General features: G+C 38.5%; 1 protein-coding gene across 3 annotated transcripts in view; it reads right to left on the bottom strand.

The window, feature by feature from the left end:
- The window catches only part of SPL7 (squamosa promoter binding protein-like 7), a 330,320-nt gene that overhangs the window by 15,123 nt on the left and 288,649 nt on the right, over nt 1–26,548 (bottom strand). For all 3 annotated transcript variants that reach the window (XM_089447745.1, XM_089447743.1, XM_089447742.1), the window contains exon 9: nt 9,066–9,246. In XM_089447745.1, coding sequence (XP_089303871.1) covers nt 9,066–9,246 — 181 coding nt within the window. The remainder of the gene's footprint in view (nt 1–9,065; nt 9,247–26,548) is intronic.

The raw sequence follows: 26,548 nt of genomic DNA, 5'->3' as shown, positions 1-26,548 counted from the left end.
ATATGGTTATGGTCATCATGATTGGAAAAAAAAATCATATGAGCATTTTGTTTAGGCAAGTTGGTATGTATAACCAAAAAAAAAATTGAATATATGGCTAGGGTCGTGACATATACCGTGTCAAGTCGCCAACCATGTATACAGTGTCAAGCTGCCAACCAGAGGTCGTGCAGAGAACATGTCGAATCTTGAAGTCGAAGCCGTAGATATATATAAAAAATTATATTTATATAAATTATAGCTTTTTATGATCATTTTTTTATCCCAGAGGTATCAGCAGTCCGTCTGACTCGTGTCAAGTCGACACCTATGTATACTGTGTCATGCGTCATGCTGCCAACCAGAGGCCGTGCAGAGAACATGTCAGCCCTTGAAGTGGAAGCCGTAGATATATATAAAAAATTATAGTTATTTATGATCATTTTTTATCTTAAAGTAGCTGCCTATTAGTAAATTCTCTATAGTTTGTCGTTTGTTCTCCTTTCTGTTCTATTTTTTTTTTCTCTTTTCGGTGGATTACAATTAAAGAAATTTGAAATTTATTTTTCTTTGAGCTTTTACAAATTTCACATTAATTTGATTATTTTTTTATTATTAATTAAATTTATATAATTTATTTTTTTATGTATAAAATATATAATAATAAAGTCTAATATATTTTTATTTTTATTTTTTTGGGAGTTGTTTTTAGTGTAACTTTCCCGTACTAGAATTTGATTGAAATTTTTGAGGTGAAATCTTGACTTGTGTTATTTAAACTTATTTAAACTGATTTTTTGACTCTATATTTGGATTCAGCACTCTCAAAACCCCCTAGGGCACTTGGATTGTGCAGGGTTACCCATCAAACTTGTTACCCATCAAACTTGTGATTTCAATAAATTCGTGCCGGATTTTAGAGAAATTACACTGAAAAACCCACGGAGAAAACTTCCTAAAAAGTTTCACTAAAAACAACTCGTTTTTGGAGTGGAGTTGTTTTTAGTGTGACTTTTTGGACTTTCTTGTGCCGGAATCCCGGCGAAATATTTGAGGTAAAATCTTGATCTGTGTTATTTAAATTGGTTTTTTGACTGTATATTTGGATTCAGCACCTTCAAAAACTCCTAAGACCCTAGATTGAGTTACCCATCAAATTTGTGATTTCAATAAATCCCTACCAAATTTTAGAGAAATTAAACTGGAAAAACCCAAAAATATATCAGTAAAAACAATTGGATTAACTGATAATGTTTAAACCAGTGTTGATAATATCGCCGAGATATCGGCGATATTCGGAAATATCGCGATATTTTCGGCGAGCCGATATATCGCCGACAAAATATCGCGATATTTTCGGCTTTTGAAAATATCGCGCGATTTCCGAAATATCGCCGATATTTTGGAAAATATCGCGCGACAATCGAAAATATCGCCCAGTGACTGTAAAAAATTTCTGCACGGCCTATAAAAATCCGATTTTGGTTTTTTTTCATATCATTTTCATTTCTGATTGCTGGAGAAGGAAGGGGAGAGCTATGTGGTTGCTGCCAAGGAGGGTTTGAGCGTTCTAGGCCCTAGTATTGATATGCTATTCATGGTAATGTTAAATTCTTAAAGTAAAAGTGACATTCTCCTTAATCTTCATTTTCATCCTTTTACTTAAATTTTTAACATTACCATGAAATGACTCAGGATGTTTGAGAGTGGTTCCGGCCTCATTGGATTTCATATGGAGAAAGTAGAATTTTAGATTTCATTCAAAATGCAGCAGACTTATCAGTTTTTTAGGATTTCAGGATTGGGAGATTGTAATGTTTCCAGGTGACACCACCTGCCCGGGCTACCCCTGCCACCAGTAGAGGACGTGGTCTACCTCCTATAGCTCCTACTTCTAGTTCTTCAGCTTCTAGAGCATAGCAAACTCCACTGCCAACTCCACCAGCACCAGCATCTACATCTAGAGGGAAAGGGAAAGCTATGGCATTTTCTCGCAAGAGGGGCAGACGAAATCAATAGGATTAGACTTTAGTTATTTTCTTATGTGCTTGTAAGTTGTACATGAACAATGAACATTGAATATTCAAGAATCAAGACCAAGCATATCACATTCTAATTTCTAAATAGTAAATTTTGATTCTATTTATTTTTTTAAAGTGAACTATGAACTTTGAGAAGTAACTATATTTTAATTTGATTAGATAAGCTGCAACCTGCAATTTAATATGGATAAAAAACTATATTTTGGTGTATATATATATATATATATATATATATATATATATATATAAAACGTGTCCCCCGTGTCCTGTTTCCAGGTCGTTGTGTTTCGTATTGAATACTCGTATTTACGTGTCCTCCGTGTCTCGTGTCCTCATGTCATGTGACTTAGCTTAGACAATATTGATGTCCGTCTCCATGGAGGGTGGAGTCTGAGGAGCCCCTCTTGGAGGAGTCACCTTCATGGTTAGAGCCAGTGGCAGATGATCCATTAGAGCAGGGGCAGCAAGAGGAGGACTCGGAGTCAGAGGAGCAGCAACACTCAGAGGAGGAGCAGGAGGAGGAGGAGGAGGACACTGCGGGAGCATCAGCATCAACACCATCTGCTATAGATATAGGAGAGCATAGCCCCATACCTAGCACTCATTATTTGACATTAGGTGCAGAGGCAGGCTCAGGGCCTCCTACTACTAGGGGTAGGCTTGGCAAACAGCCCATCATGTTTTCCCGTAAAAGGGGGAGAGGGCAGTGATTTCAGATAGATAGCTGCTAGTTTTATTTGTTGTGCTACATATAACTCATGATGATGAGATACTTTTATATATGTGATATTATTTTGTATTGGTTCTCCACATTTGAGTCCTTGAATGGACAATTATCAGGGATCAGCAGGATTTGGTATCGCCTTTGATGTATCATTTCTATTTGACATCATATATATTAGTGTTTTCTTCATATTTATGTGCCAATGTGTTTATTTCATGTTGTTATTGCTTTATATGTTTAAAAATCTGAAAAAAATGAATATATTATGCATTTTTTATGCTTGCCGATATTTGCCGATATTTTGCCGATATTTTCGCCGATATTGCCGATAAGATATTTTTTGGACCCTCGCCGATATTTTCCCGATACCGATATTATCAACATTGGTTTAAACAACCCCTAAGCCAAATTACTTTGAAGTCATGATGTCACCGTGTTTTCTCGTTAGAGCATTTATGGGGCCGCTTTAGACCATGGCGCCTCATTTAACCGAAGGATTCTGAAGCCACCGATTTAAATCACTGGTCCGCCGCTTTTTCCAGCTCGTGCTAATACGAGGTGAGGCGTCGACATCCTACCAGACTGCAGCCCTCTTCTTATCCATCTCATGTCTTTTTGATATGTTGTACATACAACATGAATGTTAGGCCGCCATCCTTTGGGTCATGATCTCAGCTGAGCCGTACTTTATCATTATGCAGTCTTTTTTTGGTGGAAGCCGCCATATGAAAGTGCGTCGAATGCATCAAGCTGTCGACTTATGCAACCATGGGTGGTGCCGTATCATATTGCAAAACATTCTTTTATAAAGCCGTGGGCTATATCTTGGTTCGATTTGCAGTGGATGCACTAACACACATGGCCAAGTTCCCATTGGCTTGGGTGCTTGTTGATGGAGGCGCTTTTGAAAAGTCTAGGCTGACAATTATATATGGAGACCGTACGTGATAATTAACGGGATCCACTTCATTTTTTAGTGTTGTAATCTATATTTGAGTTTGGTCAGTGGTTTTGGGTAAGGTTGCTAGCCCTTGGTTTTATTTTGAGAAGGTTCTTGTAACTAAATCATTATTGGTGTTGTTAAACCATTTTCCTTGAGATACTTAGATGTGAGTTTTATTGAGAATTTGTTTCTTACATTATTTTTTTTTAATTTTTATAGGGATTGTCTTGACAATTTTTTATCCATTTTTGACCGCAAAACAAAACAACAAAAAAATGGTTGGAGAGGTTCCAGAAGATTAATTTATCCTTGTTCCTTTGTAAAACTAATAGTTCTAAGGAAACAATTCATATTTTATTTTACGAGTTAAAGTTCAAATCTATTTAAGATTTGTTCACTCTATTTGCTACTCGAATTGGAATCAACTGTCTCAGTTTTGAAAAAATGTGTCTTCTATTTGGTAAATGATGTTTTATTTCATGTAATTTTCCTTGTAGATATGTTCTAGGGCACATTGATGGAAGTTAAAAGTTTTGCAAAATTTTAAATGCCATAGAGGAGCACCATGCTATGTTGGAAGGTTCTATAGTGATGTGCCATAAACTTTCTAGTAATCTACCTTTCAAAAATCACTACATCTCATATGTCATATTTACATGGTAGGTATGTACTTATATAGTCTTGGGTAAGGGGCTACCTTACATTTTCTTTCAGTATTGGATCTTAAGTAATCCTCTCCCTTACTTATCTTGGAAAATCCTAATGACTAAAATCTATTGTTGAACCAAGTAAAGTATTTAAAAGTATTTAGAACACATTACATGGCTGCCTATAAACCCTCAACTTGCCCTTTTGAAATTACCCAAGTGACTACATAGCCCAACTAAGTAGAGCACTAATCTCCCTTTCACTCATTACCCAAGTCCATTGATTTCATTATTTCCATTTACATTGTTGCTAGGTTCTCTTTCTTCTCACTCCTATTACATCAAGTGAGCCTAGTTAAACCATAGTTTTAAAAACCGTTCCGGTCTGACCGGTTACCGGCCTAACCGGCCGGTTGGGAGGCTCACCGGTCAGAACCGGTGAAAAAACCCGGTTAGAAGCCTCATTTGCCCAGAAAATAGACCTAACCGGTAAAAACCGGCCGGTTTATTGCTAACCGGCCGGTTCTGTCCTAAACCGGCCGGTTTATGGACAAGTCAATCAAGATAGTCAATGCTGGTCAGAAATGTGGGGCCAACTTGTCTTCTACGAGGCTGACTTGGCCAAAGTCATAAATATTAAGTTTCTCCATTAATTTGCTAACGAAATTCTGACCGAAGCTGCCAATCTTCAACAAGATTGACAGTTCTATGATCTGACTGATCATATTCTTGTGAAATCAACCTCTTGATACATGTCTTTTATTCCAAGCCTTGAAATTTTTTAAGAATGATGCCAAAGCAAAATCTTTAATATTGATTAAGGTCACTGTGGGTAAATCAAGCCATGATGCATACCTTTCATTTGCAGACTTATAATTTTGTTAGACTCATTTATGGCTGTGAGTTATGAGATGCTGAGCTACCCATCATTGTAATGTCTTTTGCATGGAGATCTTAGAGTCCTTCAAACTATGAAATGATTTGTATTTCAAAAAAGCACAAAATAAATCTCAAAGAGAAATGAGGTACTTGACAGTGCAATTCAAAATCTGTTTGTAAACTTCACGACGGGCCTTCTTTAATATGTTTTGGACTTTGATTTCTGGCTTTGTTTCAATGATCTTTTTGTAGGTCTGCATTCTCATGACTAATTCATTACTTCTTTCCTGTATAATAAATTCTTGTCATGCATCTTCGCTTTGTGATTGAACCTTTTATTCCACAGGTTGCTGGCGTCAGTTCATCAACAAGGTGTCATCAATATGTTTTAAATATCTTGATCAAGTTCTGCTAGAAAATATCTGCAACAAGGCCTAGATTAGGCCCTTTTAGGAGAGTTCAGATTACACAACAATATTACAGAGATCTGGCTTTGAACTTCTTTCACGACTCAGTCTCAAACACATAGGTAACTCAGACCTTACTCTGACTTGTGCTGAGGCATCCTCAGACTCTGAACCAGATGATGTCTATGTAGCTCCTGATGATGATCCTGTGTCTAGTAGTGGTGATGGACTTGATGATTGATCATGTGTACACTGTAGACTTGTAGTAGGCCAATGGCCTCATAGCTTGCAGCATTGTTTTTGGACTTTATAGGCCATTTAGAGCCTCATTTCTTATGTATTTTGCTATTTTGTCGATGATATGTATTGCACTCGGTGCCATTTTGATATATTCACCTTTGCATGGTATATAAATGAGCAAACTTTGCATATTTTGTCTCTATTGGCTTGGAATCATGGTTTTACATCTTAAAAATAGTTTTGTTTCATTAAAAATTAATTATTTAATGTATTTTTTAAAAACCGGTTCGTTTAGACCAAACCAGTCCCGGTTAGACCGGTTCCGGTCGGTAAACCGGTTAGCTAGGTGGACCGGTTCGGTCACCGGTTCCGGTTTTAAAAACACTGAGTTAAACCCCTTAGAAATACCCCTCTTGAATAAGGTATTTTCCTCGTTTAAAGTGAGAAGAAAAAAGCCGGTGAGATGACAACAGTCAGCCTCCTAAGTTCCACAAAGGTAACATCCGTTTTTTAAACTTTAAGCTAAATGTGCTAGTTTATGTGGTAACAAAACCCAAAAACGAGAAGAGAAGAGCCGGTGAGATGACAACAGTCAACCTCCTAAGTTCCACAAAGCTAACATCCGTTTTTTAGACATTAAGCTAACGCTCGTTTATGTGGTAACAAAACCCAAAGTATGACATGAACTAGAGAAAAACTCCAATAGTAAGAATTAATCATGTGTCGTGTGAACATAGCTCAATTTTAGTTAACACCAAAGAAATATGATAGTAAGAATTAATCAAGTGTCGTGTGAACATAACTCAAGTTTAGTTAACACCAAAGAAATATGATAGTAAGAATTAATCAAGTCGAGCGAACCACTGAACATAACTCAATTTTAATTAGCGCCAAGAGGATATGGGAGGTAAAGAATCGTAGTTAAATTATGCCCCAACATCCAACTCTTCGCAGAGATGTGGTCGTGATTTCCTAAATATTTATGTCAGATATTTAAGTTATGGAGATCCTTTGCATAGCTTGCAGAATATGGGTAATGTTAGAAGTTTATTGAGACTTGCAGATTATCATAAGAGATTCTTCAGAAATGTCATTGGGAACCTGGGATTAGTCACCTTCGGTAGCCTTCTGTAATTGTTGATTAAGATATCGGTCTAATTGACAGATGACTTCCCATGCTAAGTGAGTCAGCTAGCAATGGTGATATCTGAGTTAAATTGATCTCTACCTATTGTAGTTCAAAGGCTTGCAGGCATTTTTAACATAACAGTTGAGGTTGATTGTGACAGAACCTGCATTCTTCTCATAGCCCCAGCTCAAGGGTGGCATTTGAGAAAATTTGTCAATGGTTGTGTTGTGATTGCTCCATTGGCAATTAGGTTCCCCATGTTGAGTCTTTGCTCAAGATGAACCTCTCTGATGTCTTCATGTTGATTTTATATGATTAAATTTAACAAATTTTAATTCCATTTTTGAAAGTTGTTCTGCATATGGATAGAGTTTGCATACAGTGTTTGTTGTTCTGCATAATCTAGGTAAACAGTTTGGCAAAGTATGATGAAATTTAAGATTGTGCCAGAAGAGTTGGAAAATTGAGTTACATATTATGCCTCGTTCCTTTGAGCTTACTGCAATAAACCAGCATATTCCTCCTAAAAAACTGATCTTGTAAATCGGGACTTCAGAATGAAAAAGCTTCCAAATTGGTGTCTGGCCTCTCAATCACTCTTGCACTCCTTTATGAATGCCAAGCTCGCAAGTAGCAGAAATGGCAACAGATTTAAAAACAAAAGAAAAGGTTGCTCAAGCTCCTTGAGGATCATATCGAATGTTATATGACATCCTTATGTTGCAGAGTTTTGTTGAAAATAGTATGCAGGTTCAAAATTTGAAGTTTAAAATCTGGAGTTTAGAAAAACTGACTCACAAATTATGAAATGGTGAAGATTAAACAGAAAGAGAAGTAGATGAAAACAATATTAAGAGCAAGCCAAAATGTGAAATTTTACATAAGACCCCAAAGAACATAGTCCCATGAGAAAAAACATGGCCTTCAGACGAGAATAATTCTCTTAGGTTTAAGGGGTGAATGAAGGAGAAAGAGACGAAAATAGAAAATGAAACACAAGACACATTAAGTCTCTAACTTGGGAAAGGGATGGATGCAGTGGGAAACCTTGATGGCAAGTAAGTCCTATAAACTTAGGCATAAAATTAAGAAAATATTCTATGAAAGAAGAAGAAAATAAGAGTTAAATCTTTCAGAAAAACACTATTTCAGTAAAACATCAGACAGAAGGCACTCAAAGCCATGAAGAAGATTTCAGAAGAAATGCAAACCTACATAGACATGTAACCTCATATTTTCTCTCATTTTTCTTTGCTTACATCTCTGTTCCATACAATAGATCATAAACTGTCAATTGGGTGTAGCTCAAGTGGTTGTAATGAATAGTTGTTACCATCCCCAGCTGGATTCAAATCCCACTTTCTAACATATTTGCTTTTACTGAGCTGATTGTTGACGAGCTATATATGATCTATTCATGAATTGTTGACCTGGACTTGTTCCCCAAAGAATCTAGCATTTACCCCGAGTATCATCCTTGAAATCAAGGGAAGTGTCTGGCCAAAAAAAAAGAGAGAGAATAGATTCTAAACTAAACAACTTCATAATACCTCAGAAACACTAATGTCATAGGCCATACACTGCAGAGACTCATGGATGTAAATTGATTTTGTTATTAAGATATTCATTTGCAGAGTCGGAAAAAATGTTTACTTTCTAATTTCACAAGAAGGTTTTCTTTACCAAAGACGATGCTTATCTATAATATTGATATATTTTAGATAATAAGATCATAGCAGAATCTCAGAGAAGCTAATAACAATCGAAGAACCCAGAGCCTGAAGGCAAGCCAGCTTCAGACTCCAACAGCATGGACAAGAATGGAATTGCAATTTCAATGACTTCCTATTTGACCCATGACGTTTCCTTCATAGGACACTTTTGACTTTATTATAGAAGAATGTATATTTTATCTGTATTTATCAACAGCATAGACCATAGCACCATAGACCTCCAAGTATCATATACATTAATGTTGTTTTGCTTCCAATTTCTTTATCAGAAATAGATGCAAGGATCAGTCAGTGCATGCCTTTCAAACATCGAATCACATAATCAGTCTCATAGATTGTTACCTCTATAAATGCTGGGCCAAATAACCTGGGATCAGTTGATGGAATAAATATTTTGAATGATTCATGATTTGAGGAGTGGAAAATATTTTCCTTGCTTCTAAAACTTGAGCTTGGATTTCCAAGAGGAATGGCTTCACATGTGCCATAATGAATATAATTCCCGTGAAAAGATATGAGAAACCTGCAAAAGCAATTACGAATTATACAAGGACTAAGTGCTGATTCAAGATAACTAGATTCCAATTACAAGATCAATACTTATGGGAAGCAAGCAATAACTAGGGAATGAAGAGTAGATGCTGCAGGGAATAACATTAAATAAGTTGTCAGTGTGCAGCATATCCAGTGGACATTAATGTTTAAATAAAATTTAAATTAACTTTTGCTACTAAAATAAAACCAAAAGAAATTGCTGCATGATTAGCCCTTATGTCACAAATATATAGACAAAATAGAAACATCATTCATAACAGGGCAATCACAAGAGACATTGATCAGACCAATGGGACTTCAGTGTTTTCCCTTCTCTAGAATAACATTCTCATACTTATACAATCATTTGATCGTTATAAGCATTTGAACTGACTTATCTAATCATCTCTGTTAATACCTAGTTTCACCACCACATGACAAACAATGGTCACTCCCCAAAACGTCCGCATTTGATCCAAATAATGCACAAACCAGGTTCCTTAATCATCCCCAAAAGTTAAACTAGCATGCTTTTCCGAAGTATTGTGTGCCACCACGTCACCAATTGGCATGTTGACCTAATTTATTGTTGATTTTTGGTAGCTTGGAAGGTATTTCCCATTGGAAAAGCCCTTGCAGCTTTCTGGTTTGTTTACTGGGCTTTTGCACACAAAGGAAAGCATTTAATATTTAAATTTAATTATTGTCAGCTTAAGGTATCAAGTCTGCTCAGGTCAGCCAGCAAGGCCAAGAGACACACCTCTTAGGGTTTCACACCCCTTGGAAAGGTATACAATTTTAAATAAAGTGAGTCATCATTTGAGTTGAGTGGAAAGGCGTGCCACCAAGGACGCTGCAGGCATGTGTCAAGGGCCACAAGAGATACAAGGAAGCCACAAGCCTTTGTGAAGGGTCATAGCTGAGAAAGGGCAGTCAAGTAAGGGTTGCAACTGCTACAAGAAGGTCGAGGATGGCCGCAAAGTTGGTCACAGGCTTAGGAGAAGGTCATGGAGCTAGTTGCAGGGCTAAAACAAACAGGTTTCAGTCTGGTTGGAGGAGTCACAAGCCTGTTAGGGCAAGCCACAGGCTAGTAAAGAGGTCGAGGCTGGTTTAGGGTTGTTGTAATAGCTCACAAGGCTTCAAGAGCAACCCGTAATTGGTTAAAGGAGCTAGCTGGAGGTTATAGTTAGTAAAAGAACAGGCCAAGGACTAGCTGGAAGGGTCGCAGGCCTATGGAGTTCTGCTATAGGAGGACCGAGGGTAGTGTTGAAGGAGTTGTAGGCCTAGGAGCAGGCCACAAGCAGTAGGCAAGAGGAGTCGAGGTCTAATAGAGCATACAAGAAGGCTGGCAGAGGGTTGTTGTGGATAGAAAAGGAGGTCTGTCTGCTACAAGAAGGAGAAAAGCTAATGCAGTGTAAGTTGATTGGTTTATGAGTAATTTAAGAAGGGTTGGTTATGCCCCAGTTTGCTATAGCTATATAAGTTGGGTGTTGTAGGTGTATATGGTTTGGCAGGAAAGGCTTAGAGGACAAAGCCAAGACCCTATGTGTTTGGTCTAAAGGATTTGACATTGTATTTAACATAGTACAGAGATGTAAAGGGCCACTACTCCTGGTACAATGGCCCTGTGAATTTTCTTATTAATGGACTGATAAGAAACAAGTTTGGGCATAAATCTTGTGTACAATACATTGATCTAATTGTTGGTATATTTCCATTGTGCAAAGTTTTAAAGTTAGGCATTTTTAGTGTGTTTATGTTTTCTACCTAAAGCATAGACCAGACCTGGGGCGCATGGAATTCTAACATGGGTTTAGAGCATTGGCTTGGAGAGCTAAGCATTTGGATCCAGGATATGCACAAGTGTCAACTCTAGGAGGGAGTTGTGAAACTGTTGCAGGAAGTAGCAGTGTTTTCAAGTGAGTTAGGAATACCTTGTGAGACATGGAGCAAAATGTTCAGACAAGGAGTTGTGGATTATTGTAGCTTGGGGTGGTAGAATGGGAGTTTTGGTGGATTGGCGAAGAACTCGGTGCACAACAGTATGTTGAGTGGCGGGTTGCCAATATCATTGATGGATTTCCATTGACTTGTCAAAGTAAGTTGCGACAACTTAGGTGCCTTGGTAGGGAGTGTTTTGGCATAGACGAGCTAGCTTCATATGGATTTCAATTTGATGAGTTTCGCAAGATCGTATCTTCATTGGGTTGCACAGTTGCACATTTGGTAGTGGAGCCATGTGCATATGAGGTGTTTGACCCAGGAGGATTAAGACACTTGCACAATTGAGTTGGGGTGGTTTAGAGTGCACTAGGCCAAGTGTTCAACCACAGCTCAGAACTGACCTTGAAAGGCCAAGTTCAGTTGAAGTATGTGCATAGGTTTTCATGAGGTTACTTTCCAGGAGGGAAAGAAGAATGAGCCAAGGGAAGGTTGTGTAGGCTTAGAGGGAGTCTGGCTTCAGAGGGAGACAACGGGCTTAGAGGGAGAGTTCGCAGCCCAATGGAAGTCTAACCTTCAAGTTCACATAAAAGAGTGGAGTCTTCCAGACCATGCAAGGAAAGTCACGAACCATGCAAGAAAAGTTGTAGACTATGCAAGGTGTTGAAATATGTAACTAGGTTCAATCTTCATAATGACATATGTAATCATGATTTTATGCATTTGTTGTAAAGAGAAATAAATTTATTATTGTTGTTCTTGAGGCATGGGTTTCATGCTCAAGGAAATTTATTTTATAAGTCAAGTACCCATTAAGTGCTTCTAGGTTTGTCATAAAGTCAATTCAGTCATCGTCATGTATTGGAGACCCATTTGGGCATGTTACATATCGTAAAGAAAATTTATTTGAGTCAAAGTAGATTCAAAAGACCCTCCAAGACCTCATCATGGCACAAAGATCAAATCCGCCTACATGAAGGGACAAGTCGGCCTACATATGACAATTCGTAACCCTCAAAATCCTATATATAAGAAGGAACTTGACCTCATCTGGGTAGACTCAAGCAAGTTCAATCTCCTAAGATAGAAGTTGGAAAAGGGACGAAAAAGAAGAAGAAGAGCAACATCGAAGGTTTGGGCCTCTCTCTCTCTCGTGTTAGGGTTATAGTTTCTAGGCAAGACAAAATTCTGAAGTTGCTAGATTAAAATTCTAAAGTTGAATCGAAGTTGTGAAGCTACAAGATTGAAGATGTGAAGTTGCTTCTAGGTCGAAGTTGTGAAGCTACAAGGTCGAAGTTGTGAAGATGCTTCTAGGTCGAAGCTGTGAAGCTGCAAGGTCGAAGTTGTGAAGTTGCTTCTAGGTCAAAGTTGTGAAGCTGCAAGGTCTAAGTTGTGACGCCGCATCAAGGTCGAAGTTGTAGGTTGACATTGCAGAAATTGTTGTAGGGGTCGAAGTTGCTGGAAGGTCGAAGTTTGTTGCTAGAAGTTGTGCAAATTAAGAAGGAAGGTTGACTTGGTCTTGGAGGAGTATTGGTCAAGGGTCATAGGTCTTGAAATTCGTCAATTGAAGTTCTATAAGAAGAGAAGAATTCTTGTGGGTTTTCCTCTCAGTTAGAGAGGTTTTGGCCCTGGCTGATCACCTATATCTTGTGTCCTTTGTCTTATTATTCTTTATGGTTTGGTAGTTGTTTGATGAAGAAAACACTAATAATAATCAAGTCCAAGAAGAAGCCAATCAAGTTAAGTAAAAACACACCACAAGCAGTTATCAAAGAAAGAGAAATCATTCAATGTTGTTGCCCCTAGATTTCTCAACACAAGGAAGTCAGGTGCACGCAAGGAATGTCATGGTACATACCAGGAAGTCATGGAGCATGCAAGGAAAGTCATGATCATGCAAGGAAGTCATGGCCATGCAAGGAAAAGTCATGGAGTTAGAGATTTCTAAGAACAAGGAAAGTCATGGTTTAGATTGCCATGTAAGTTGCTCTAAAGCAGGGGCTTCTAGGAGCACCGTCTTTGAAGATCCAGGTCTTCCAGAAGGAAGTGGTTGCAGATCATATTTAATGGCAGGTGGAAATACCTTTCTCACTAAGAGGGAGTGTTGATTTTTGGCAGCTCAGAAGGCATTTCTCGTTGGAAAATCCCTTGGGGATTTTTGGTATGTTTGTTGGGGTTTTGCACCCAAGGAAAAGCATTTAATATTTAAATTTAATTATTGTTGACTTAAAGTATCAAGTCGGCTCAATTCGGCTAGCAAGGCCAAGAGACCCACCTCTTGGGGTTTCACACCCCTTGGAAAGGTATAAATGAAGTGAGGATTCATCATTTGAGTTGAGTGGCAAGGCGTGCCACCAAGGAGGTTGCAAGCATGTGTGAAGGGCCGTAAGAGAGACAAGGAAGTTGCAGGCCTATGTGAAGGGCCGCAATTGAGTAAGGGTCGCAACTACTACAAGAAGGCTAAGGAAGGTCGCAAAGTTGGCCGCAAGCCTAGGAGAAACAGAGAAGCCATAAGCTGAAACAAGAATGAATTTATTCGAATTAGCATGAATTTTGGCACACTTCGAATTTGAAGCTTCAAGTTCGTTGAGCCCAATGACTGAGGCTAATATATTGCCCAAATGAGGACTAGATTGCAGACATTTCAACCAAGTCTCTTGGTTCAGATAAATATGTACAATTTCAAAACATACTTGGTGTAGTTTCCAAAATGGCCATGAAGGGAGGATGTTAGAGCCATTTAAATAATATTAGTCATATAGATTATAGACTTGGGCATCTTAATAAACTCATTTGTTGACTTAGTGTATTTCATACTTTAGTGTTGTATGGATGATTTAAAGTATATTTGCTTGTCAAGGGGAACCATAGTGGTAGGACTCTTAGTGATAATGCCGCCCATCTCAGTTTGAATCCTAGCTAACCTTGCTCGGTATGGTTTGCAAGCAATCATATTGGACCAGATGAGCTTTTCTTTGTAGCAGTTCTAGGTGATCTTTGGTGGCAGCAATGATCATTGATTGTATATTCTAGTTACTGATTCCCCTTTAATAAGAAGAAGAAGAAGAAAAATAAATATTTAAAGCATATTTAAGTCATTTTAGGGTCCATGCCTCTAGGGTTTCTGCCATTTCTTTACTATAGAAAAATGTGTTTTTTTCATTTTAAAATACAAGTATTTATCTCTTCCAAGTTCTTGTGTTCTTGATTTCTTTTATTACAGAAAGCAAACAAGCATGAAACTTTAGAAATAGCATACCTACAAAACGTGAGAAACCTAACATGTGCTTTCCACGAGTGAATTCAGACACCCCATATTTGAAGATATTGTCTTGTTTGTGAAATTGAGGACACAAGAATAAAAGTGCAAGTACAGAGCCATCCTAAGGAAAACATGTCCCTATCTCGCACACCACCAAATGGGTTCAATGATTTTTGAGAACTTTTAAAACAAAATTAAGTAATCATACACACGAGATATTGCCCATTTTTGTTCACAAAAACAAGACAAGCGTGGTTATTCTCTTCAAAACATAGCTATTTCTTAAATCTTTTGAAGATTGTTATCTCTAGGCAAAGACTATGATACTGAATCATTTCAATAGTGGAGCGAAAAAAACCTACAATGCTCTGAAATTTTTTCAGAAACAGACCTAGAAGTAATTTATTTTTTGGAGATTGCTTTCCAGTCACAAAAAACTTCTAAAAAATATTTTTGTGCAAGTAAAACTGTTATATATATATATATATATATATATATAACAGTTTTACTTGCACAAAAATATTTTTTAGAAGTTTAAACCATTCAATTATAAGTCATTAAAAAACGTTCAAGTTTAACCTTGTTCTTTATGAAATAATTACTTAGATTATTTTGAAACACCTAAACTAGGATATCTTTATTTAATCAATTACTCAGCATTCTAGCATTGAACCTGAGTTCTAAGTCACATGGTTTGTGTTTGACGAGGATAAAGTTCGGTTAGAGTTCAAATTTTAAAATGAGGTTTGGATAAGGTTCGCCATTAGGTTTATCTATATACATATTTGTTAAAATTGGCAACTAGGGCCAAACTCCATGTGGGTCTACTTATTCATGGCAGCTAATATTTTTCTTGGATTCCTCTCATCGAGAGGTGTAGGATTGATCTAAAGATCATCTGATTTCGACATGTATTCATGGAGATATGACTTTATTTGTGTTATGTGACAATACGTCAAGGCCGGCCGGCAACCAAATTACCCCAATCTATCCTCAACGTTTTACTATAAATAGAAGAGGTTTGCAAGTCATTTGAGACACACACTCACACCTCTTTTGATCTCCTCCACTCCACTTGTTTGGGTTTTAGTGGAAGGAAGAGTCCCTAAGAGGATACGCTGCCCTAGATGCTGTCATGGGAAAGAAGGCTCTATGCAGCCCTAAAGAAGATGCCCTAGCTCCTAATGCTGGCATGGAGATGAAGGCCTAACACAGTTATGAAGATAGGTTTCTAAGTAAAAGTCCTGAGCCCTGGCTGCACACACAGCTATGTCAAGGAAGGCAGTGAAGTGTAAGCCCTCATAAAAGAGGCTTACACTCACCTGAAGGATAAGCCTAAATGCCCTAGCCGCTGGTCACAATTTGCTGTTACAAGAGACCCTCAAAACACAGTAAAATAGAGCCTTAATCTGATGTCTGAACAACTCCTAATGTCCGCTGTCATAATGGAGACTCTATCCACTGTATTGAGATCTATACGCTGACCTAATGATAGGGAATACACAGTCACCCTAATGCTGTCCTTGAGTGCCCTAAACACTGTGGCCGCAGTCAAGGAGGATTCATATGCTTAGCCTTCTATATGCTACTCATACGCTGCCCTAAGCCACAGGAAGGAGACCTAGAAGAGGCTCTAATCTCAGGCCTGAAGAAGACTTAATTCACTGTCACAAATACAGCTAACGTTGCAAAGGAAGCCTAGCAGCAGCAGTGTTAATTTCAACTGTTCTAAAGCATAGGTACATTGGGGGCAGCTGTCTCTATATTAGAAGTCTGAGGGTATCACTGCCATTTAGGAACTTGGTAGCTAGCTGCATGACGCATGCAGCACAGTGATGATTGTTTCCAGTATGATGAGTGCAGCATAGTGTAATGAACTGCAGCATGATGGGTGCAGCATAGTGATGATTGTATGCAGTATGATGAGTGCAGCATAGTGAAATGAAGTGCAGCACAGTGATGGGTGCAGCATGGTGATGGAATCACCTTGGAGAATCAGTTGAAGCAGTATGCCTTCATTTGAGTTCAGATCAGCTACCTCATGTGTTATCTTCTTAGTGAAGATCTCTGCTCTTATTTTGTCAAGTCAGAATGTTGACTTCTGTTGTATATGTACTATCTCTCTCTCTGTTGAACTATTGAAGAACATAAGAAGAATTGATCAAGGGTTTCTCCACATTGGGGTTTGTCCCTGGCTAGTGCCACATCTTGTGTCCTCTTGTCTTGGCTTGTTTTCTGTGATTTATGTTTATGTTCTATCTGCATTTTACTATCATGCTAAATGTGATTGCTAATCTAGAATTGATATTGAGCTAATATGGAAAATTAAAGTAAATTTGCTCTCAGCATAGAACATACCTAAAATTAACATAGTACCAGAGCAGAGGTGAAGACAAATCCCAAGCAAGAGTGAAAGAGCAATCACCGAAGACAATTGGACAAGGTCAAAAGACTCAATGGGTTCCTCATCCCACTTCAAATTCACCAAGAGTGAAGTCGAAGCAAAGAAGATTATCAAAGTGGTGCAGCGGAAGCATCTGGTGGCCTACCTATAGGTCACTTCAATGGGAAGTCCGGATCTGAGAATGGAAGGAAACGCAGATGCCTTGCTTGCAATAAGTTTGGCCACTATGTGAGGAAGTGTCCAAATAGAAGGGACACATCACTTGATGATGATAACAATCATTCCAGGGGCATCTTCAATAATCGAAGAAATGACAGGTACAATGGCAAAGGAAAAGGGAATGCAGGTCATCAAGGAAATGGTCGTCTCTTCAAGAAAGCCAGGATCTCCAGGTATGAAGAATCTAATGTTGTTCCAGATAAGCAAGAGGAGTTCAGCCCTCTTCACTACCTCTCCTCCAGACACTTTGAAAAAGTGGTATATTGATAGTGGTGCTTCAAGGCACTTCATCGGATACAAGGAAGCTCTCTCTAATTTGATAGAGAAGGAGACAATCATGGAGATTATTCTTGGAGACGATGCCACCTATCCCGCAAAGGGTGTAGGGAATGCTACCCTTCAATTCAATGAGAGTAGCACGATTCATTTACAAGAAGTTCTTTATGTACCTCATCTCAAGAAGAACTTGGTGTCCATTTCAGCAATGGAAGTCAAAGGTTTCAAGGTGGCATTCATCAATGGAAAGGTACATGTGTGGATAAGGAATTTTTAAAAGATACTTTTGAGTTCAGGGTTGGCAATTTGTATCAAGTTGCAAGAAGTCCATTGGGACCATGTCAATTGACACATCTCTTCTATGGCATCAGAGGTTTGCCCATCTTCATTATGGGGCCCTACCTGATGTGAGTCAAATGGTGATAGAGATGCCTGAATTCAAGAAGACCATGGAGGTACATGTTCGAGATGTACCGAAGGAAAACTTACAAGGGGACCATTCCCCTCATGTACCAAGACCTCAGATGTGGAACAACCCGAGGGGTTTGAGATTCATGATCGGGAATCTCATGTATGCAGGTGAAGGAAAGCTCTCTATGATTTAAAGCAAGCACCCTGAGCTTGGTATGAGAGGATTGACAACTATCTGATGAAGCTGAGATTCACTAGGAGTGAAGCCGATCCAAACCATTGCTTTAAGGTTGTGGATGATAGACCTCTCATACTGGTACCTTATGTGGACGATCTCTTTCTGGCAGGTACAGACCCTCTCATTTACAAAAGTAAGAGGGAGTTGGATTCCAGATTTGGAATGGTGAATTGCAAGCCCATGACTACCTCGATGAAGCCTAACTTTAAGAAGTTATGCAGTAGTGATGCCGGACCTGATTTGGGAGATGCCTCTGAGTTTCATAAACTCATACTAGCATTGATGTTCTTGGTGAACTCTCGTCCGGATATATGTTTTGCAGTTAGCATGTTGAGCTCATATATGGTTGAGCCTCATTGGATTGGTGCCAAGAATCTTGCACAATCTCTCATGGATTGAGATACACTACTGGAAATGTGAAGCTGCATGATTATTTTAATGTTGATTAGGCAGGCAGTGTGGAGGATCGCAAGAGCACTTCCAGGTGTTGGTTCTCTTTGGGTTCTGCTTTGATATCTTGGATGAGCAAGAAGCAGAAGTCGATTGCTTTGAGCACCGCTGAGGCCGAATACATAGTTACGAGTATGACCTTGTGTGAAGTTGCTTGGTTGAGAAAGCTCTTCAGTGCGTTGTTTGGAAACGTGCCGATACCATCGTGATCTTCTGTGACAACCAGAGGGGGATTCGATTGTTGAGGAATCCTGTGTTCTATGATCGCTCCAAGCATATAGACATCAAATACCACTTTATCTGGGATATGGTACATCAAGGAGCAAGAAGGCTCCATCCCATTGGGACTGATGTACAGGTCACCGATATTCTGTCGAAGCCCCAGGGAAAGGTCAAATTCTTGACTTTCCGAGAACGTCTAGGAGTCGTGGAAAGACTCTCTCCTAAGGGTCCTGTATGATATGGACATTGAGCTCTGGGAGCTCCGCGGGGCTTGGGGGTACATCTTGAAACCATGAGCAACCATAGGGTGAGTGGTTCAGCCCTCCCCTAGTGGTTTGTTATGTAGGCAGGATGAGTGGTTCATCCTTCTCCTATCGAGACACAATCATAGGGTGAGTGGTTTTGCCTTCCCCTAGTGATTTGTTGTGTAAAGGGTGAGTGGTTCAGCCTTCCCCTGCGATACCCCTGGCGACATGTAGGCAAGATGAGTGGTTCATCCTTCTCCTACTGAGACATCCTACCCATGCAATCTGGGACTCATGGGAAGTACCTCTCATCTAGTTGATGAGTAGGGAAATGAGGATAGGGACCATAGTAGTACTGATGGACGCATCGTGTTACTACCGACTGGCAGATGCATTAGCAGATGGAGGTCTCCCTAGTTCAGAGGAAGTGTTAAAATTGGCAACTAGGGCCAAACTCCATGTGGGTCTACTTATTCATGGCAACTGATATTTTTCTTGGCTTCCTCTCGTTGAGAGGTGTAGGATTGATCTAAAGATCATCCAATTTTGACATGTATTCATGGAGATATGAATTTAATTGTGTTATATGACAATTCATCAAGGTCGGCTAGCAACCAAATTACCCCCATCTATCCTCAACGTTTTACTATAAATAGAATATGTTTGCAAGTCATTTGAGACAGAGGTGTGATCCCTTCCTCTCCACTTGTTTGGGTTTTAGTGGAAGGAAGAGTCCCTAAGAGGATACGTTGCCCTAAGAGGAGATGCCCTAGATGCTTTCATGGGAAAGAAGGCTCTACGCAGCCCTAAAGAAGATTCCCTAGCTCCTAACATTGGCATGGAGGTGAAGGCCTAACACAATTATGAAGATAGACTTCTAATGTTGCCCTAATGTAAAAGTCCTAAGCCCTAGCTGCACACACAGCTATGTCAAGGAAGGCAGTGAAGTGTAAGCCCTCATAAAAGAGGCTTACACTCAACTGAAGGATAAGCCTAAATGCCCTAGCTGCTAGTCACAATTTGTTGTTACAATAGACCCTCAAAACATAGTAAAATAGAGCCTTAATCTGATGTCTAAACAACTCCTAATGTTCACTATCATAATGGAGACTCTATCCACTGTATTGAGATCTATACACTGGCCTAATGATAGGGAATACATAGTCCCCCTAACACTGTCCTTTGAGTGCCCTAAACACTGTGGCCGCAGTCAAGGAGGATTCATATACTTAGCCTTCTATATGCTACTCATACAGTGCCCTAAGTCGCAGGAAGGAGGCCTAGAAGAGGCCCTAATCTCAGGCCTAAAGAAGACTTAATTCACTGTCACAAATACAGCTAACGTTGCAAAGGAACCCTAGCAGAAGCAGTGTTAATTTCAACTTTCTAAAGCATAGGTACATTGGGCACAGTTGTCTCTATATTAGAAGTTTGAGGTATCACTGCCATTTAGGAACTTGGTAGCTAGCTACTTTGCTAGGTTGCAAGTCATAGCAAGCAGCTAAGGCTATTCCATGACAGTATTGATGTAAGTGCAGCATGACAGTGGTGTAGCGTAATGATGATGAATGGTGCAGCGTAATGCAGCATGACAGTGGTGTAGCATAGTGCAGCATGACAGTGGTGCAGCATAATGATGATGAATGGTGCAGCATAGTGCAGCGTGATAGTGGTGCAACATAGTGATGATGAATGGTGCAGTATAGTGATGATGAATGGTGCAGCATAGTGCAGCATGAATGATGCAGCATAGTGCAGCATGAATGATGCAGCATAGTGCAGCATGGTGTAGCATAGTGCTGATGAAGTGTAGCATGACGGGTGCAGCACAGTGATGATTGTATGCAATATGATGAGTGCAACATAGTGTAATGAAGTGCAGCATGATGGGTGCAGCATAGTGATGATTGTATGCATTATGATGAGTGCAGCATAGTGAAATTAAGTGCAACACAATGATGGGTGCAGCATGGTAATGGAATCACCTTGGTGAATTAGTTGAAGCAGTATGCCTTCACCTGAGTTCAGATCAGCTACCTCATGTGTTATCTTCTTAATGAAGATCTCTACTCTTATTTTGTCAAGACAAAATGTTGACTTCTATTGTATATGTACTATCTCTCTCTGTTGAACTATTGAAGAACATAAGAAGAATTGATCAAGGGTTTCCCCACATTAGGGTTTGTCCTTGGCTGGCGTTACATCTTGTGTCCTCTTGTCTTGGCTTGTTTTCTACAATTTATGTTTATGTTCTAATTGCATTTTACTATCATGCTAAGTGTGATTGCTAATCTGGAATTGATATTGAGCTAATATGGAAAATTGAAGTAAATTTGCTCTCAACATAGAACATACCTAAAATTAACAGTGTTTTAAAATTATAAATATTTTATAACATATTATATATATTTCTATTTTGTTTATAATAAATAGCATTTGATATATTTATATAGAATACGTTATAACATATATATTGAATATATAATACATAAATTATATAGTATATAATTTATACAAAATAATAAAAAACCTTATCAAATATATAGTTTATACAATATGTCAATTGGGTTTATCTCGGGTGGTTGGGTGGAATGATTGTTATTCTTCCCGCCCAAGTTCAATTCCTGCAAGTGGCATGTTGAGCTCATATCAAGTATATTGTTGTAATGGTTTTAAGCCTTGTTGTTGACAGTTTTGTTCCCTAAAGATTCTAGGGTTTACCCTAGGTACAATCCTCAAAATAGGGGAAGTACTCAAGGGTTTTCCCCAGGCTTTATAACCTGGAAAATAAAATATAGTTAACGTATAATATATAACCTATATATATATATATATATATATATAGAGAGAGAGAGAGAGAGAGAGAGAGAGAGAGAGAGACTCTAAAAAAATTCAAATCACTACAAACACTAGGAGACTCAAAACTTGTTATTGATTGGGCAAACAACATGATCACCATTGAGAATATCTACTCAGTTGATTGTACAAGACATTAGAGACACTCTTTTTTCCTTTGACTGACTATCTTTCTCACACATTTTCCGAGAGCAAAACAACATTTATAACAGAGTCTCAAACGAATCCCTCGAATTGCCTATAGGAACTTTTGTCATCTCTGATTTGTGGATGGAGTGGAACACGACCATCTGGTTGTCCACGTTAAAAATTTCAATTAAAAAGCATACAACATAGTTCATTTTCATAGGATATGAAATTCTATTTTCTCCATATGAAGTTCGATGAGGCTGGAACCATTCTCAAACATCCCGAGTCAATTCATGGTAATGTTAAAAATTTAAATAAAATGATGAAAATGAAAAATAAAGGAGAATGTCAACATTACCATGAGGGAGCATCTAAGGAGCATCAAGGGAGCACCTTAGGAGTGTCCAAGAAGGCCCAACCCAACTTTAAGTCAAAAGAAAAAATAAAAAATAAAAACATTTAAAACCCTGAGGAACCACACGCCTCCCTTCGGATCTGCTTGGGATCCATGCCCGATCCGTCGCGAATCTGGGGAGGATCCACCGTTGGATCCACGGTTTGGAAATTCGGAACCACGGATTGGGCCGGCATGGTTCTGAATTTCCAGGGACCGTCTTCGCCAACTCGATCCATGGTTCCAAAATTCCAAACCTCGAATCCAACGGCAGATCCCCCACAGATCTGTACGGGATGCGATTCCTGGTTTGCTGGGGGGGAATGCGTTTCTTACAACACTGAGCTAGATGAATGAGGCCAAGGTTGACTCACAATTAGGGAAACCCCTTCACCAACACAGATTCTATTCAAAGAATTAGTTTTTGGCTTAGGGAGTTATTCTTATGGATCGTTTAATCAATCTTTCAGTGAGTCTAGATAGAGCAAGATCGATCAAGTGAGTGTCATATTGGTTGGGTGTCTTTTTCCTTCCCCTATATGTCTCAATCAGCTTTAGATGGCCCAACTTTATATGTCTTATTTGAGCTAGATCATAGGTCGATGAAGTTGTTGGTATTTCCTCTCCATTTATTCAAAAGTCGAGAATTAAAAGAGGGTTTCCATTCTTCAAAACCGGATTATATGGTTAGCTAGCAAATTTCATTGCCGAACCTCAATGAATTTGATTTTTTCCCTGAGATTCACCGAACCTCAAGGTTCGAATTCGGCAAACCCCATGACATATTCTGAGTGTAGTGCTCCACTTGTCAAGGTGAATTCTATCCTACTTCAATAAGAAGAGATGGCAACATATCTTTACTTAGGTAGATTCCTACCTCAGTGAAAAGAGATGGCAACAAGGTTTCTCATGTGGAATCTTGCTTCAAAAAAAGAAGAGATGACAAGATGATTGCTTAGGCAAAACTCAATTCTACCTTCCATTTGGAGGATATGACAATTTAATGGACTCAATATTTGGAGATACGAGAAGTTGAAAATAAAATGGTTTCTTATATTATCATTGTAATCATCCTTGTGAGCTTTTGATGTAATTGGGGTAACAGTTAAAACTAGTATTGCTATGTTACAAGGGATGTTGGATTCTTGACACTCCAATACTAAAGTTGAAATGTAATAAAGCCATGATGTTATTAACTGTGGATTTTATAGGGCACATGCTAGAAATAATTTTTTCTTCAATAGATAACCACTTCCAATGATCAGTTAGCATTAGATTATGTTAAAAATGGCAGCTATGGCCAAATTCCACTTTGGACAGCTCATTTGATGGAGATGATTATTGCATTGAATTCCTCTTTTCAAGAGGATCAAAATCGACCTAAAAATCATCAAATTTGGACAAGGGGAAATATGATTTTGAGGTCAAGCCCACACGTGCAAATTTTCAAGGTCAACCACATCATCATTTAGGCTCATGAAGCGCAATGGACATGTCTCTTGACCCCCCAACGAATTGTATAAATAAGAGAGACCTCCAACCTCATTTCGCACCTCATCAACTCATCTTCTTCTTCTCTCTCCTCCTCTGATTGGTTCGTACCAAGGTTACTTGGGAGCGGGGAGTGACATTTTCAAAAGCTCCCAGTTTAGGAGTGAATCGGGAGCGAATTTTTATATAATATATATTTTTATATATTTTGATGCACATATGTCAACAAAAGCATGTAGAATGATGAATTAGATATAAAAATCATAAAAACATGGATTGAACCATATAACATCAATCATCTAGAAGTTATAATACTCATCAACCACGTCCACAAGTTAGTAACATACAACATATTGAGTCTCATGATTCATCAATCTTAAAGTTTCAAGCTTTCAAATTTCGATATTTAACATTTATCATCATTGATCACTAAAGTTGTAACTTGTACTTGTAACCATTACCATTACCAAAGTCACCAAACGATAACAAAGAATATCTAACATGAAATGAAATGTTTCAACCTTCACGGAGCATCATATTCATAATTCATTACCAATGAGTTATAATTGCCAACTTCAAACTTCAAACTTCAAACTTAAATTGTCATATATTGTTTATAAAAAAATATCATAATAAATATGAAAGAGTCAACAATTATAAAAACTACTAGAAACTAGAAAAGACAAGTAAATCTATTATCTATTGCTAATGCCTGGGCCTCTTGCCGCCACAAGAAATGTCTAATTTCTGAGAAAGTATGTAGAATGGTGAATTAGTTATAAAAAGTATAAAAACATAGATTAAACCATATAGCATCAATCATCTAGTAGCTACAATCTTTGTCAACCACAGGTCCACAAGTTACAAGTTTTGATTTATATAGCATGTAAGGGTGCAATCCATCTCTGAAATACATCAACAAGCAGGCTCTAGATGGCCTCTATCATCCAAAAAAATCATGCTACAACAAATACCTACATATCATCAAAATCATTGCCTATTTTAGGATCTTTGTCATTAATATCACCCTCTAAGCATTAACATAAGATAGAAAAAAAGTAGCATGTCAAGTCAAGATTTTGTTTGAGTGATGCGTAAATTTTTAGTAGGGTCATGATAGAGGATTTTGATAACCAATGTCACTAACATCAAGGTACATAGAGAGATTGGTTCACTTGACGAGTTCCATATCCTAGTACATGACAAAATCCAATGGAAACATTGCAATCCCCCCAATCCTGAAGACCTGAAAAACGGATAAATCTGTTAGATTTTGAGTGAGATCTAAAATTCTACTTTCTCGATATGAAATTCAATGAGGTTAGAACCACTCTCAGGCATCCTAAGTCAATTCATGGTAATGTTAAAAATTTAAGTAAAAGAATGAAAATGAAAGATAAAGGAGAATCTCAGTGGGAGCGAATTCGTGCTCCCTAGGTCGCTCCTGATCTACTCTCGAAGGAAGTGCGCTTTGGGAGCAAGTTCGAGAGGGGGGGATAGCTCCCCCGCAACCATGGTTCGTAGCTTATTGGGCAGCTCTTCTTCTCTCATAGTGTGGCTAAAAGAGGACGAATTATAGGGCCAAATTACAGGATCTGTTGCAGGGTTTGACCAGCGTTGACCAAGGCTATTTTGACCTCCTTTGACTGTGTTTTTTATGCCAAAATTTCTGTTTTGGAGGGCCACATTAATTAGCATAGAAATCGAGGTTTTCTAGGCATGTTGACTAGGTTGACCATAGGCTTGAAGTGCAGACTTTGACCAAGTTGACCGTTGTTTTAATGATTGTTTTGGGCTGACTTTGACCACCTCAGAAGGCCGAGTTTAACTGGGTATGACCGAGCTGCATTGTGGACAGTTTATTGTTGCTTTGACCAGCGTTGACTTTCTAGTTAGGGTTGTTGACTACTGCAGGAAAATTTCAGATTTGACAAGGTTGCTTTGATCATCATTTGGCAAGTCAATTTTGACTCTATTATACTCTCTCTCTCTCTCTCTCTCTCTCTCTCTCTCGTTCAACATTTGATATAATAATAAGAAGAATTGATCAAAGGGTTTTCCCCATCTTGGGGTTTTTCCCTGGCATTCGCCAAATCTGGTGTTCTCTTATCTTGGCTTGTATTCTACATTTTATCATTCATGTTTTATCTATAGTTATTGTCATAGTGATTTATGGTTAATGTGATTGGTATTAGAAACTACATTGGAAATTGTCATTGGGTTGCTAAAAAGACATTGAAGTAATTGTGCTAAGCATAGAACATACCACTGTTAACTAAAATTAAGATGGTATGAGAGCCAAGTTGAAGACAAAGCCCAAGCAAGAGAGAGAAAAGCAATCACTAAGAAAGATCTATTGGACAAGGAAAAGTGTCAATGGCTTCTACATCTTACTTCAATACTAAGGATAAGTTCAATGACAAATCTGACTATCATGCATGGAAGATGACTTTGGATTTGACTTTGGAGGAGCATAAGTATTGGACTATGTGCAGGGAAAAGTGGCGGAGCCTCCTTCAAATGCACCTACTGCTGTGAAAACGAAGTATTGAAAAGGTGAGGTCAAAGCAAAGAAAATTTTGGTTGACTCTATTCAAAAGCATTTGGTTGCCTATATTTTTTATTTGGGAACTTCTAAAGAAATAAATGATACGCTGGTTTGGATGTTCAAAGTGAACAATGCAAATCAAATCCTCTTTCTCAAAAACAAGTTGAAGGATATCAAGATGGATAAAGTTGAGTCAATCTAGTCC

Source organism: Pinus tabuliformis, chromosome X, assembly GCF_031772625.1.
Source record: "Pinus tabuliformis cultivar Carrire ecotype Pingquan chromosome X, CPIR1, whole genome shotgun sequence".
NCBI classification, from domain to species: domain Eukaryota; kingdom Viridiplantae; phylum Streptophyta; class Pinopsida; order Pinales; family Pinaceae; genus Pinus; species Pinus tabuliformis.
This window is presented reverse-complemented; position numbering and strand designations above follow the sequence as displayed.